General features: G+C 32.7%; 2 protein-coding genes across 2 annotated transcripts in view; both read right to left on the bottom strand.

Moving 5' to 3' along the window:
• Nucleotides 1-15656, bottom strand: part of LOC131853045 (cationic amino acid transporter 3) — a 245833-nt gene that overhangs the window by 208484 nt on the left and 21693 nt on the right. The window lies entirely within an intron of this gene.
• The window catches only part of LOC131853098 (uncharacterized), a 112340-nt gene continuing 105864 nt past the window's right edge, over nt 9181-15656 (bottom strand). The window contains exon 5 of the mRNA XM_059203913.1: nt 9181-9386. Within this exon, the coding sequence (XP_059059896.1) occupies nt 9181-9386 (206 nt within the window). The remainder of the gene's footprint in view (nt 9387-15656) is intronic.

The raw sequence follows: 15656 nt of genomic DNA, 5'->3' as shown, positions 1-15656 counted from the left end.
ATTTTAGAAAAATACAGTTTAATTCCACGCAGACGAATTCGCGTGTACAGCTAGTTATAAATAGAACATATAATTTTAGTAAATAATCATATAAGTATATCACATAGAATTTTCTTAAATGTATTTCATTGTGTTTGTGAAGATGTAACCATAATATCAATTGGTTTAGTAAGGAAAATAAATATTTACCAAAATGATATTGTATTTTTAGTTACAATAATATTTATGTATTCACCAGTACCTATTTGTTCAGTAAACAAGAATATTAACCAACAATATAAAGGAAGAATGTTTGTTATTGGGAATTATTCGAAGAAAATTGTAATTGATTCTCTTATATTCTTTTAAATTCTAATTCTAATTAAAAAATCATTTATTCATGTAGAACATTTTAGCCGCTTATGAGAGTAAAATTTTTACATTATATATTTTTTTCCCTACCGTCCAGTTCAGTATATATAGATCCAATTGAGAAGAACTGGCAAGAAACTCATTTGAATTACTTTTGTTTTGAAAGCCAGTTTATTTACAATGTATAGGTATTTATATAGGTGTCTATATCTAACATTAAATGAAAATCCCGTACATGAACAACTATTGCCATGCACGCTCGTCATTCAAGTAATCGTTTAGTGAGTAATAGGCTTTGCTCAGTAAATATAATTTAACAGATGTTTTGAATTTATTTAAAGGTAATTCCAATATATCCTTTGGTATCTTATTGTAAATTTTTATACCTATGTAATAAAAGATAGAAATAAAAAAGAAATGAAGCAACCTTAGCTAATATAAATTGATGTTTCCTATTTGATTTCCCGTATTCCTAACAAGGAAAAGAAAAATCGAGTACATTAATAAATTGTTTCAATATAACACTAATGTCTCTATTATGTTATGTCAATTGAGCTAATTTGCTTTTCATGAAACGTGTTTAATTTTTCGTGGAATATTCCAGTGAGCCAATTAACTCGTCTTTGTTTATTTAGTACTGAACTAGCTGAAAACTTTGGCTGTAAACGGTGATGTGGCAACACTATCAAATTAACTAAGCGGGGAACTCTGCCACCAACTCCGCAGAACTCCAGTTCACTTTAATAGGTAGTATTAAAGTGAGTTGCAGTTCTACGGGATTCCAGTAATGTATTAAAAGATTTATGACGATTTGTCAGTTCTTCTCATCTCGAAATCATTCCGAACTGACTGTAAATTTGATATATCATAAGAGTCTGTAATAGACCTATATGAATAAAGATATTTTGAATTTTGAATAAATAAAGCTCTGAAGATTCAAGTTGGTGATCTGTTCTCACATTTTTCCTTCTATCTTATTTAGTTTTCATATTACAACTATAGTAATATAATAAAGAGATACATTTTGTGTGGTTGTATTATCTGGATCTAATGAACCGGTTTTGAACAATCTTTTATTGTGGGATAGCCCATTTATCGAGGAAACCACTCTATGGAAGTGAAATGCAATAAAAAATGTTGCTAAAATGGGAAAATAGAATCAAATAATATGAAGTAAATAATCATAATTGTAATTAAAATATAGTTATATATATGATATGTAAATTGTACATCCAATAACTAATTGTTCTACCTCGACCAGACACAGTAATCACTCTCTAATGCTTAATATTTTGAAACATGGTGAGGGTTTCCAAGCCGTAAGGCATTATAACTCTTTGCCCAATAGTTAATAGAAAATACATAATTCGAATCTTTTTAGTAGGACGTTGTTTTCTGTTGGAGCAATCATTTTACAGTGTTGATGAATTTCTTAGCAGCAAAAATGTTATAATTTCAAACACAATATAAATTGTTACTGAATAAATAAATATCAAAATACTCCTCTCCTAAGGTTGCCTGGAGGAAATCGCTATTTAGCGATAAGGCCGCCCATTGGTACCTCTATATTATAATTATGTTATGTTCTTTTTATATCTGCTGTACATATTAATTTATGTAATTGTTATATCTTCCTGTGTGAACAATAAAGTGTATTCATTTCATTAAAAAAAATACTATTAGGATTATAACTGAAAGCATTTCTATTTCAATAATTGTATTATAATTATAAATAATGACTTTCCTGTTATTTCATTAACTCTGAATTGTGTAATTTTTATAAACTAATTACTTTAATTAATTTATTTATTCATTAAATAAAGGTAAACAGAATATAGCGTACATTTTCGTCATTGGATATGTAAAAATGTGTATACTAATATATATAGTAGTAGTAGGTATATATATATATATATATATATATATATACTATACATTAATAAAGTATTATATAAAAATACAATCTCACCCTAGAATTCCTACTTTTTGACATTTTGTTATGTGCTATTTTGACTACGATTTTGTTATAATATTCTAATATCTATAAATTAAATTATCTAATATTCTGTCAAACTAAAAGGAAACGCCACTACACGTCCTATGTGGTTGTAGCCCACTCATGCATAAACGAAATATCTCCTTTGGAAAATTTACACTCTTTCCCGAGGAGATAAAAACCATCGCTCCTAAGAATATCCTTCAATTCTTGTCCCTGACGGGTCTAGTCGAACTCTGAAAAAGGGCACAATAGATCTATGTAGGTCGCAGTGCTACAGGTGCCACAAACACCTGACAGTATGGGGGGAAGGTAATTGTTAGTAATGTGGACTCATGACCCCGTGGAGGTCAACCTGATATGGTTCATTGCTAGTAATGGACTAGCAATGTACGATATCAGAGGTCAACCTGATATGGTACATTGCTAGTCCATTACTAGCAATGTACCATATCAGGTTGACCTCCACGCGGTTCCCCCTGAAAACCATCGTGATAACTTCCTGGTGAATTTCACGATGGGCTAACTGACCTCACCTCATGTTCATCTTATCATCCTCCACTGGTGCCCCGCCAGCGTAAACCGTTAGCGCAGGCGGGTGCACTATTCCATTATCATCCATAAAAAAGAAACACCTGACAGTAGCCCAAACAACACAATAAAAAAAAAATATATATATATCTATTTTTTTTTTCGGACTACTCTAATGCTGTTGGCCGCAGCTGGCCTTTACAGCTTCACCGGACGTTATAGGGCGAGTGCAGAGGGCACTCCAAACCCGCGGAAGGACTTATGGAGCGGCTGAAGGCCAACTCCTGCCCGACGGATACGACTTTAGTCTGAGGGCACCACTAGAGGTTCGAACCTCGGCTCAGGCCGTCGTAATTTCGGTCGGAGGAGTATATATCTATCTATAATATGTATTGTATACTATATATAAGTGATATTGGGAGAGCTTTATTAAGTAGTTAACAAAATATGTATATAACTATCATTTAGACCGGTTTCTGGTATAACATCGCGTGACCGGAACGCGCCCATAAAGAAGGAATCATGTCGCTAAAAAGCATTGCCCATCGTATGTACTGTCTTTGAATGCAAAACTTTAGATTATCAGGAATTATTATGACATTACTAATTATACATTGTCAGGTTTATTTACGCGTTTATCTTGTGTTAAAGAAATATTTATTTATTCTTAGTATTTATTATGTAGGTATACGATATCTTAATTTGGAAATATTCTTATGGATAAGTTAGTTACTAGTGTAAAGTAATAATAAAATTATTTAAAAGAGCAACACGCAAGTTTCTTGCTCGTTCTTCTTGTGATGAGACAGCTTTCCGAACGAGCGGTAGATTAAAAAATGTAATGACTATTCAAAAGTGCTTCAATGTAAGTTTATTTGAATCAATGATTTTCTATTCTATTCTATTCTACTAATGCTCTAGTTTTTATAAATCAAATGCTCATAATCCATCGAGACTTTATTTTTATAAAGATACTAGCTTGTTCCCGCGACTTTAACCGCGTGGAATTTAAATTTATTTTCCTAAAATAATAGTAGCCTAAGTTACTCCTTATTACTCAGCTACCTGTCAAAAAAGTCCCGTAATAATCGGTCCAGCCAATTCAGAGCTTAGCCGGAACAGACAGACAAAAATAGTAAAAATCTTATTTTGGTGTATATACCGTATTTATATTCATATGCACGTAGTAAAAACCGGTTATTTCAGTTTTATAAACGGACACTCCAATTTTATTTATATGTATAGATTATGTGGAAAGTCTAATTGTTGTGGATCAATAAAAACCAATTTCATACTAGGCTATCATGATCTGATAGAGCCAGTGCTATCCGATAGAGAGGTATAGGGTCTCCTGATACAATCTGTTCAATAACAAATCTAGAGTTTAGTAACTCAAAAAAAAATTACTATAACAAAGAAGCGACTCAATAGGAGATAAATCATAGAATTTAAATATACCGATTTAATAAAATTCCTATTATATGATAGATGAATTTATAGATGATACCAATATCTAGCAAGAATAAGTTTATTTGCGGACAACGTTATAAATTCTTTTTCATACTGCTTTCTTGATATATAGCGTAGCGGCTTTTGTATTGATTGCCGCATGCATTCTTATGTAAAGTGCGAATTCTATAACTACCATATAGTAATTTTAAGTAGCTGTGACGTGGTCGAGTGAAATGAGTAGTCATGCTCACTAAAATGTACAGACATGTGGCGGCGTGGTGGGCCGGGTCATTGGGCTCCCTAAAATACGGTCAAGCGCAGTGAGGGCTGGCTCATACGTCATACTCGTGAACGAGTGTGATTAAAAGAGATCAGTCCCTGCATGGAGTATAAGGACTGGTCTGGTTTAATCACTACGACTGATTTATTCTTAATGTGTATTTAATATTTGACCCTAATAAATTAGTGCTAGTTGGTAGTTTGTATTCATACGTTTCGTTGATTGTCGCTTTCCTAATCCTTGTTAATAAATCTAATTAAAACAATATTTATTTAAAAGAGCAACAAATTTCTTGCTCATTCTTCTGGTGATGAGTCTACATTCCGAATAAGCGGTAAAATAAAAAAAATGTTACTATTCAAAAGTGCTTATATTAAATTTATTTAAATAATATTATTTCTATTTCTGTTTCAACTTCAAAATGACATGACACCATTGTGATAAATTCATGGCGAATTTACCACGATGGGCTAACTGAGCTGACCTCATGCTCATCTGTAGGATGACACCTTCACTGGTGCCCCGCCAGCGTAAACCGTTAGCGCAGGCGGGTGCACCATTCCACTATCATTCAAAAAAAAAAACTACTCCACTACCTGCATTCAACCAACCAACAAAGGCCAACAGCATTAGATAATCCGAAAAAAAAATTTGAATAAATGAGTTTCTGTTCTAACAAAATATACCTATTGGTATTGATAATATATGTTACAAACCGTTTGAAAACGAAGTGCCAATGGCCGTTTTGCGTCAATATTTGTCAATGATGAGACTCCTATATCCGATCCGACGCAAAGATGATGCAGTTATCTCACAAAGGATAATATCCGGGCGGAATGTAAGTCGGAAGAGGACTGCAGTGGTCACCACAGCCTTGAGACTACGGTTTCAATTTTACAATATACCAGCAAGTGAGAATCCACTGGTGACCTATTTGCAGTGCTAGTAAACACTTGGCCATTTCCTTTTGCATTGTACCGCAATCTTACTGGAATTGGAATTAATTTTGATTTAGAATACTCGAATGTTGGATGTTGTTCGAATTGCATTTAATACTAGATTTAAAGACAAACTTTCTGTCCCCAAGTATGGTTTAGAAACAGCCAATAGGTATTTTATGGGAATAGGTATAAAATTTACAATAAAATACCAAAGGATATATTGGAATTACCTTTAAGTAAATTCAAAACATCTGTTAAATCATATTTACTGAGCAAAGCCTATTACTCACTAAACGATTACTTGAATGACGTGCATGGCAATAGTTGTTCATGCACGGGATTTTTATTTAATGTTAGACATAGACACCTATATAAATACCTATACATTGTAAATAAACTGGCTTTTAAAACAAAAGTAATTTAATTGAGTTTCTTGCCAGTTCATCTCAATTGGATCTATGTATATACCGAACTGGACGTTAGGGAAAAAATAAAATTATAATGTAAAAATTTGACGTTCATAAGCGGCTAAAATGGCCTACATGAATAAATATTTTTTTTAATTTGAATTTGAATTTGGATTACTACGATGTATATTAATTATATATTTGTAACTAATCGCTGGTATACGGGACGCAGTGCGCATGAGTTTCTACAAATAAATGACCCTACTGAATATTATAAATATATAAATAGACATAGACGACCTCAGTGGTCTAGCGGTTTAACACACCGTTTTATTTCCGATGGTCGCGGGTTCGATTCCTTGCACGGCACAAACATTTGTATTCCTCAGTATGATTCTTTGTGCCGGTCTGTGTGCTTTCTATGTATAATATGTATGTATTTACGAAAAAATTAGTATTTGTATCACTTTTCTAGTACCCTTAACACAAGCGTTATCTAGCTTATCCTGGATCTAGATGGCGCTATGGGAATTGTCCTGAGATTACTATTTTTATAAAAATGTGAATATTTAAACAAAATTTATAGAGTAGATAGTATTATTATAAATTAGAAACAAATAATTTCTTGTTTTAATATTAATATTGTTTATTTTGATCTCCAGAATACATTTTTTTTTTATCAAAATATCTTAAACTATACTTTTTCTAATATTATATTATAATTACGCATTAGGCAAACCTAATAATCACACATTAACCACGCCCATCAAATTAATTTAATATAAAACAATTTAGAAGAGGAAAATGGAAATACAATTATAAATACTGCTCATTTGGCTTCCATAAAAAGTAATTAATTAATCACTGAAAGAAAACATCGCGAGCGAATATAAAAGTAAGGATAAGTTAAAGATGAATAATATTTACTGATACTAAACGTTGTTTGCCGAGTTATTTCATAGGAATTATTTTTGAAACCGAAATAAATTTATTACAGCACTTACGATTGTTAGGTATTTTTTATGATCTTATACATACAATCCTATAATCTCTAGAATAAAAAATATTTTTTTAAAAAGTGTATAATATGAACGTGGATGGATGGAAAGGGAGGGGACGCGCTAAGAAAAGATGGATGGATTGTGTGAAAGATGATATGAATAAAAGAAGAGTATGCTCAGATATGACGACCGATAGAGAGCAGTGGAAGAGAATGACATACTGCGCCGACCACAAATAATGGGATATAGGCAAGGCAATGATGAAAAAATAATTTATTCAAATTAATTTAAGCACTTTTGAATGGTACAACCATGATTATCATTCTTTTAATCTACCGCTCATTCGGAAAGCTGTCTCATTACAAGCAGAACGAGCAGGAAACTTACGTGTTGCTATTTTAATAATCATTGTAACTTTACATTTCCAGTTTACCGAATTATTTTATACTATATGCTACCCACCCCAGCTTCGCACGGGTGTACATGTAGTATACATATAAATCTTCCTTTTGTATCACATCATCTATTTAAAAAAAGAGCTTCAAAATCCGTTGCGTAGTTTTAAAGATTGAAGCATACATACAGACGGACAGACAGCGACAATGACTTTGTTTCATACTAAGTAATGATACATTCACCCCCACTTTCGAGTATGTCTGTACCCTCTAAGGTTGGCTCATAAAGAATGATAATAGCGTTAAGCCCGCCAATTGTACAATTCAATAAATCATTACATAGTATAAAACAAAGTCATTGTCGCTGTCTGCCCGTCCGTATGTATGCTTCAATCTTTAAAACTACGCAACGGATTTTGAAGTTTTTTTAAATAGATGAAGTGATACAAGAGGAAGATATATATGTATAATACATGTACACCCGTGCGAAGCTGGGTTGAGTAGATAGTATACAATATTATTTTTAAAGTATTATAGTATAAACATAAATCCTATATATAATAGCTAGCGAAGTACCGATAACTCTACGCAGTTTGCAGCGAAGGTGAAGTGGCTAATTTCTGAGGAATACGTCTCAATAGCTTAATTGACGTAACAACTCTGTCCTAATTCTTCACATCCTCGATGGTCCTTGCATTTTGCTTTACAATGTATAGTTATTCTTGTTGAAATAATAAAACAACTTGGTTTATCAACTATAACACTGCAAATTTACCACTATACCAATTTACCACTGCAATAACCACTTTTTAAAAAACATGTCCAAAACTTATTGTTCAGTAGAGAACGTGAAAATCCTCAATTGAACGTCCGTAATGTTTTCCACCTAGTAGTAATAAATATTTATAGCAAGCACTTAGAATGTCAAGATGATACTTTTTAACTGACAGAGAAACACATTTTTATACACATACAGTACGTACATGTGGATGACCTTACGCATTATATTGTAACGTGATTTACTAATTGTACTTATCCTTACCTGTTCATTATCTTTGGTTCTGACCTGTTTAAATGTTTAAATGTGTAACTGTATTGTTTTTAAATAACCAATTTAAATATAACTTTAATATTAAAGATAAATTCATGAGGTATCTGGAGGCTTTACTAACTATGTAATACTATATATTGTATATAAATTGTATAAGCTGTTAATTACCTAAAATAAATAAATAAAATTAAACAAGCATATTGCTAAACTAGGCCTATGCACGACAAGTATCTGCAGATTCTGCCAAACTGAAGAAGAAACGCCGCTTCACATCCTATGTGCTTGTAGCCCTCTCATGCATAAACGAAATTTCTCCTTTGGAATGTTTACACTCTTTCCCGAGGAGATAAAAACCATCGCTCCTAAGAATATCCTTCAATTCTTGTCCCTGACGGGTCTAGGTAGCGAACTTTGAACAGGGCGAGCACAATAGATCTATGTAGGTCGCAGTGCTACAGGTGCTACACATCTGACAATAGCCCAAAACAAAACAATAAAAAAAAATATTAACAACTTTGACGTTACGACTCTATAATTCTTTTCTTGCAGCATATATTTGTCCACTGCTGGACGTATGCCTCTTGCATAATTTTCCACTTCAGTCTGTCTGTGGCATGTCTTGTCCAGGTCGGTCCTGCCGTCTTCCTGATATCATCAGACCATCTGGCAGGTGGTCTGCCTACGCTTCTGCTTCCCATCCTAGGTCGCCACATTAAGGATCTGTATGTCCATCTGTTGTCTTTGCTTCGGTATACATGACCAGCACAACGCCACTTTAGCTGCGCGATTCTTTGGATGATGTCGGTAACTCCCGTGCGCCTTCTGATCTCAGTATTCCGCAGTCTCTCTGGGAGGAGTCTCTCTTCCTTCTGTCTCGTAGGGAGATGCCGAGCATAGATCGCTCCATTGCTATTTGGTTGACTTGTAGCTTGTTGACCCTTTCGGTGGTTAGAGTCCACGATTCGCAAGCGTATGTTATCACTGGGAGAACGCATTGGTTATATAGTTTTGTTTTTACTATTTTATTATTCTTAAGAAATAGAAATAACCTTTATTGAAATAAACTCATTACGAGCACTTTTGAATAGTCATATTCTGATTCTACCATTCATTCGGTATTGTATTTTATTATATTTGTACAGGTAAGAAAAAACAAGATTTGGTATACGGAGAAAATATAATAATAATAATAATAATAATCTCAGGACAATTCACACAGAGCCATCTATACCCAAGTTAAGCTATCTAGAGCTTGTGTTATGGGTACTAGATAACTGATACATATACATAGATATTTTTTTTTTTTTAAATACATACATATTATATATAGAAAACACCCAGACCGATACAAACAATCATACTCATGAATACAAATGCCGTGCGAGGAATCGAACCCGCGACCATCGGCCGTAAAGCGGTGTGCTTGACCGCTAGACCACCGAGGTCGTCAAATATATATTCTGATAGCTACTGACATAGCAGAATGAAGTGAAGTAACAAACAATAATGTACAATAAAAGGAACTGTAAATTTAAATAGAAATTTAGAATATAAAACACATTTCTTCGTTAGCCAGATACAACACGAAACGCAGATTCATCACAAGCAGACGAGTAAGAAACTTGTGTGTTGCTCTTTTGAATAGAAGTTGTTTTTTTACATAAATAATTACAGAATAGTCAGTAAAAGGCATGCGATAATCAACCTAGAAACCGCTACGCACTCATTATTAATGTAATCAGATAATATTGTCAGTGCTATGGATTTAAAGTTTTTCTATAAAAACATTATTATCGTTAACGAATTCTTCAATTTTATAGCAAGCTTTTTTGCAAAGGAACTGTTTTACTTGACATTTTAATCTTTTTTCTGGCAGATTTATACTTTACTTCCTAAATAGTAGTTAATGAATGAATAAATGAATAAAAAACTCTTTACTGTTCCTCTCACAGAAAGAAAATAACAATTACATTAATTAATTCGTACACCAAATATAAAAAAATATTACAACATAGATGTAACAATGGGCGGCCTTATTGCTAAATGTAATATCGTACTGCTACGACCACGGCAATGTACCTGTCCCGCTCACACTACGCCACCAGGGAGCAGGACATTGTCTACTATATACGGACCAGAAGTAATCTGACATTGAGGGTGACGCAGCTGGAATCGAGTCATAACGCGAGTTCGTGGCCCGAGTTCCCCCACCAACATGCTGTCCATCTTCATGAAGGAGGACTACTGGCCGGGTATAGTGTATCGACGCTACGGTGGCAAATTACCATCATCAGTGCCGTGACCACACAGACAATTTATATTTCATTTTCTATTAATTATATTATTCACATATATGTTTATCTGTAATAAATAAAAAAATAATAGGGATTTCTTCCAGCCAGAATATTTAACATTTTTCATTCTATAATCATCCATTTCAAAATAATAAAACAACTTTTAGGTTTATCACATTTAGTCAGACTAGATAATAATATGTTAACTTCAAATTACCGAATGACTTGACTTTGACTGATAAGTCCGAATTACTGGATAGGATAAAATATCATCCAACGAGAAAGAAAATATTCATGGAACAAATTGTTTTGTTTAATATTTTCTAACTCGTATCCTATATCACGGTGGAAATGCTAAAGGAAATCTAGTAAAAAGTTCACCTTGAGAATTTTATTACTCGCCGACACGTTTTATTATCTTTGAAGAAGATGGAGATGAAGTCTTAAATTTTGTTTGTCAAACGTAATTCGTACAGATTATAAACCGCGAGAATCGAGGCATAGATAATTCCCTGATGATGAATTCCCTGATGGTGAATTCTTTGATGATGAATTCCCTGATATAGATAGTTCAAATTCAAAATATCTTTATTCATCTATTACAGACTCTTATGATATGTCAAATCTACCGTCAGTTCGGAATGATTACAAGGTGAGAAGAACTAACAAGAAACTGAGCTCGTAATCTTTTCATATAAATGTTGCACATGTTTACAATAATACAGATCTAGTAACAAATAGGGGCAGGTACCAAGTAAACCAATAATATAAGAAAGGAACATTATTCTAAATTAACCCAGCGTAGACAATGTATTATATTACATACGGGATTTTCATTTAATATTAGACATAGACAATGTAAGTACACAATGCATTCTTCAAATAGAAAACTTGCTTTTAAAACATCAGTTTAGTTTCTTGCCAGTTCTCCTTAATTCAATCTCTATAATGAATTGGACGATAAGGAAAAATATTAATACAATAATAAAGTTTATTTTATTAGTTAGTTGTTATTAAGTTAGTTTTAACGTCATAGGCAGGTAAAATGTCCTACATGAAAAACAATTTTTTTATTTGATTCGTTAAAATATATAAACCTCGCTAAGTTATGCTCGTGCGAAGCCGGGGCGGGAAAATAGTGCTGAATAAACGAGAATGAAAACAGGTAATTTAGTCCACAGTTGTGAATTCACTGAATAGAATAGAATAGAATAGAATAGAATAGAAAATCATTTATTCAAATAAACTTACATTGAAGCACTTTTGAATAGTCATAACATTTTTTTTTTATCTACCGCTCATTCGGAATGCTGTCTCATCACAAGAAGAACAAGCAAGAAACTTGTGTGTTGCTCTTTTAAATAATTTATTCTTACATACAATTTAAGTTTAAGTGTGTGAATACAAACCACCGATTAGCACTAATTCAATTAAATACTCAAAAAGAAAAAAAAAATAAGAACTGAGAATGAACCCATACGAATATAAACTGAGTATTAACCGCTGTATAAGTTGGAACCCAATGCAGTGATAACCGATTTTCATTTTAATTGGCTATTTCCTTCGATGAAATTCAACATCGATCTAATGTTCAACTTCTGACTTCTGCCAATGTTAGTCGAGAACCACAACAAATTACTTTTAATCCACTTCATCATTACATATTACAAAACAAAGTCGCTGTCGCTGTCTGTCCCTATGTATGCTTCAATCTTTAAAACTACGCAATGGATTTTGATGCAGTTTTTTTAATGTATTAGATAGAGTGATTCAAGAGGAAGGTTTGTATATATAATACATGTACACGCGTGCGAAGTCAGGACGAGTAGCTACTTACTGAATATCAGCTTACTACAGATATTTACCAATAACAACCAAAATGGTAAAAATGGTAAGTAGTAAAGCGGTGTGCTAGACCGCTAGACCACCGAGGTCGTCAAACATGACGTCGTCGAATATGACTATATAATATAACTTCGAAATGCAACTCTTTATTTTGTGCAATTCCATACCTTTATATTGCCTCTAGCCCATAATTTCATTGGCGTATGTCACCCCTCAGTTAGCAACACAGTTTGCATGCCAAACAGGTCGCCAGCAGAGACAAAGGGCGACAGGAAGCGCAACCGACTTACAAAAGCTCCCTCTGTGATGTTCATATATATAAGCGGCAGTTGCTACATCGATTTGATAGGACATCAATATTTTGCGCATCGACTTGTGTAAAAATGTATTAAACTTGATAAATATAAATGAATTTGCGTTACAATCTGGCAAAATTATGTTTAACTATGATACTTCTATAACAGGGCGTGTTTAAATAAAGTTATAATTAATATTTGTAAGTATGAATTTTATTTTAAAATTTAACATTATTTTTCTAAAGTAAATGTAGCCTAAGTTACTCCTTATTACATTAGCTACTTGCCAAGAAAAGCCCCGTCAAAATCGGTCGGGTAATTTCAGAGATTAGCCGGAACAAACAGATAGATAGACAAGAATTGTAAAAAATGTTATTCTGGTGTATATACCGTATTTATATTCATATATCGTGTAGTAAAAAACGGTTAATTCAATATTACAAACAGATACTCCAATTTTATTTATATGTATAGACTAATACTTAATTGTTATTATCATAGCTGATTATAACAGTATCAATTCTATTTCTAAATGGAATTCTAATGAAGATATAGACAGAAGATGTTACCACAGATAAAAAATGCACGTTGTTAGGTAACCGATCTGCAGTCACTATCCTGCAAATTGTAGTAATAATTTCCACTGTGCTTCAATTTTTCCGACATATATGGGTATCCCATAAAGTGAAACCTTAAATATTTTTAAAAATATATTCCTTCCGTGAATTAAGCCGTGCACACGCTCCAATATAGTGACGTGACGTACGATGACAAAAAACCTGTATAAAAAAAAATCGATAAAGCTATTCCTGGCTACATAAAGCGGATATGATTGAAATAGAATAGAATAGAAATCATTTATTCATTCATTCATTGAAATATTTATTATTTAATGTAAGCACTTTTGAATAGACATAACATTTTTTTTAATCTACCGCTCATTCGGAAAGCTGTCTCATCACAAGAAGAACGAGCAAGAAACTTGTGTGTTGCTCCTTTAAATAATACTTGTAAGTTCATATTTTACTAGTCGAAACGTGTGAATACAAACTACCAACCAGCACTAATTTATTTGGGTCAAATACAAAAACACAATAAGATTAAATCAGTCGTAGTAATAAGAGCAGATCAGTCCCTAAAAGCAGCACTCGTTCATGACGGATGAGTCAGCCATCGCGCTCGACCATATTTTAGGGAGCCCAATGACCGGCCCACCACGCCGCCACACGTCTGGACATTTTAGTGAGCATGACTACTCATTCCGCTCGTTATTCATAGATTAATACTGTTACAGATAGTCCAGCATGACCATAATATGTAATTGAGAACAAAATATATTTAACGTTTCATTTATAAATCAATATAGGTTTTTTTGCTTTTGTAACCACTTTAGGCAACATTTCGGACAGAACATGAATTCTTATAGCTCATTATGCAAATTCGACGCCGACGGCAAATGAAATTTTTTTCTGTACGTGTTATTTTTGTATTTATTTCCTTGCAAGATAAATATCGTTGTATAAGGGTGTGATGAACACTTTTTTACTGGGTTTAGTAATTCTTTGAATAATGATAACACTTGATTTAGATTTATTGCTTCGAAATAGAAATCAAAATTACACACCTTTTGATTTGTTATAAATGAGTAAATAATTGTCTTTTATATAAAAAAAAACAAACTTCAACGTCAACAAGAAGCTGACATAAGATAGGGATAATCTTTACCTCTTAATATGTCTTCATATCGCAATCCTATAGTATTATGAGGAGTATAAAAACAATATATTTCTGAAAAACTATCACTATTCATTTATACATATAAATAAAATTGGAGTGTCTGTTTGTAATATTGAAATAACATTTTTTATAATTTATGTCTGTCTGCTATCGGTCTGTTTTTTTCGGCTAATCTCTGAAATGGCTGGACCGATTTTGACAGGACTTTTTTTGGCAGGTAGTTGATATAATAAGGAGTAACTTAGGCTACTTTTATTTTAGAAAATAAGTTAAATTCCACGCGGACGAAGTCGACGGAACAGCTAGTGTTACCTAAAAATAACGGGTGTACTATATCTAAAATTAACTCTAAGAAACAAAAAAAACATTACCACAAATATATATAATCATCGCAAACAATGTTAAATATAAATAAAAACGTACAGACAAATTGCTGAACAGAAAATTCTTTCATAATAGTTTTGTCATCTGGGTTCAAGTGATTAACTGTGGGTCGCACTACAATACAAAAAATAATATTTTCAATCTAATTGTGAACTAAAAGTAAAATTACTAATATTGAAAATATAATATAATAATTATCCTTTATGCGTTCCTAAACTATTCATCCAATTATGATGAAACGTTCATCAATTATTGTATAAAATAAATGAATCTATTTTATACAATAATTGATGAATGAAATGAATCCACGTTAAATTAAAAAAATATATAACCAATTCATTATTCTGATGCATAAGCTATATAACTGTGAAATTTCATCAAAATCCGTTCAGTACTTTTTGCGTGAAAGAGTAACAAACATCCATACTCAACTTACTAAGATAGCTCAATGAATAGTCATAAATTTGAGGTACTATTTATATAGACAAAAAATATATATCGTGATACGCTATATAAAATGCAGGAAAAAATATGTATTAAAAATTGCAGGCTACATGTACGATAGTTTCGACTGCGTAAAAATGCAAATTGATCCGAGCTAGCGTCGCGCTGGATGAGATTGAGTGGCGTCCTGGATGGTTATATATGCATATTAAGTTCATAAATTGAGGCCCGCATTAGTATCGCAACGATGT

This window comes from Achroia grisella, unplaced genomic scaffold (genome assembly GCF_030625045.1).
Source record: "Achroia grisella isolate CSIRO2021 unplaced genomic scaffold, CSIRO_AGI_Agris_v1 utg874, whole genome shotgun sequence".
NCBI lineage: Eukaryota > Metazoa > Arthropoda > Insecta > Lepidoptera > Pyralidae > Achroia > Achroia grisella.
Note: the sequence above shows the minus strand (reverse complement) of the source record. Positions and strands in the feature narration are given on the sequence as shown.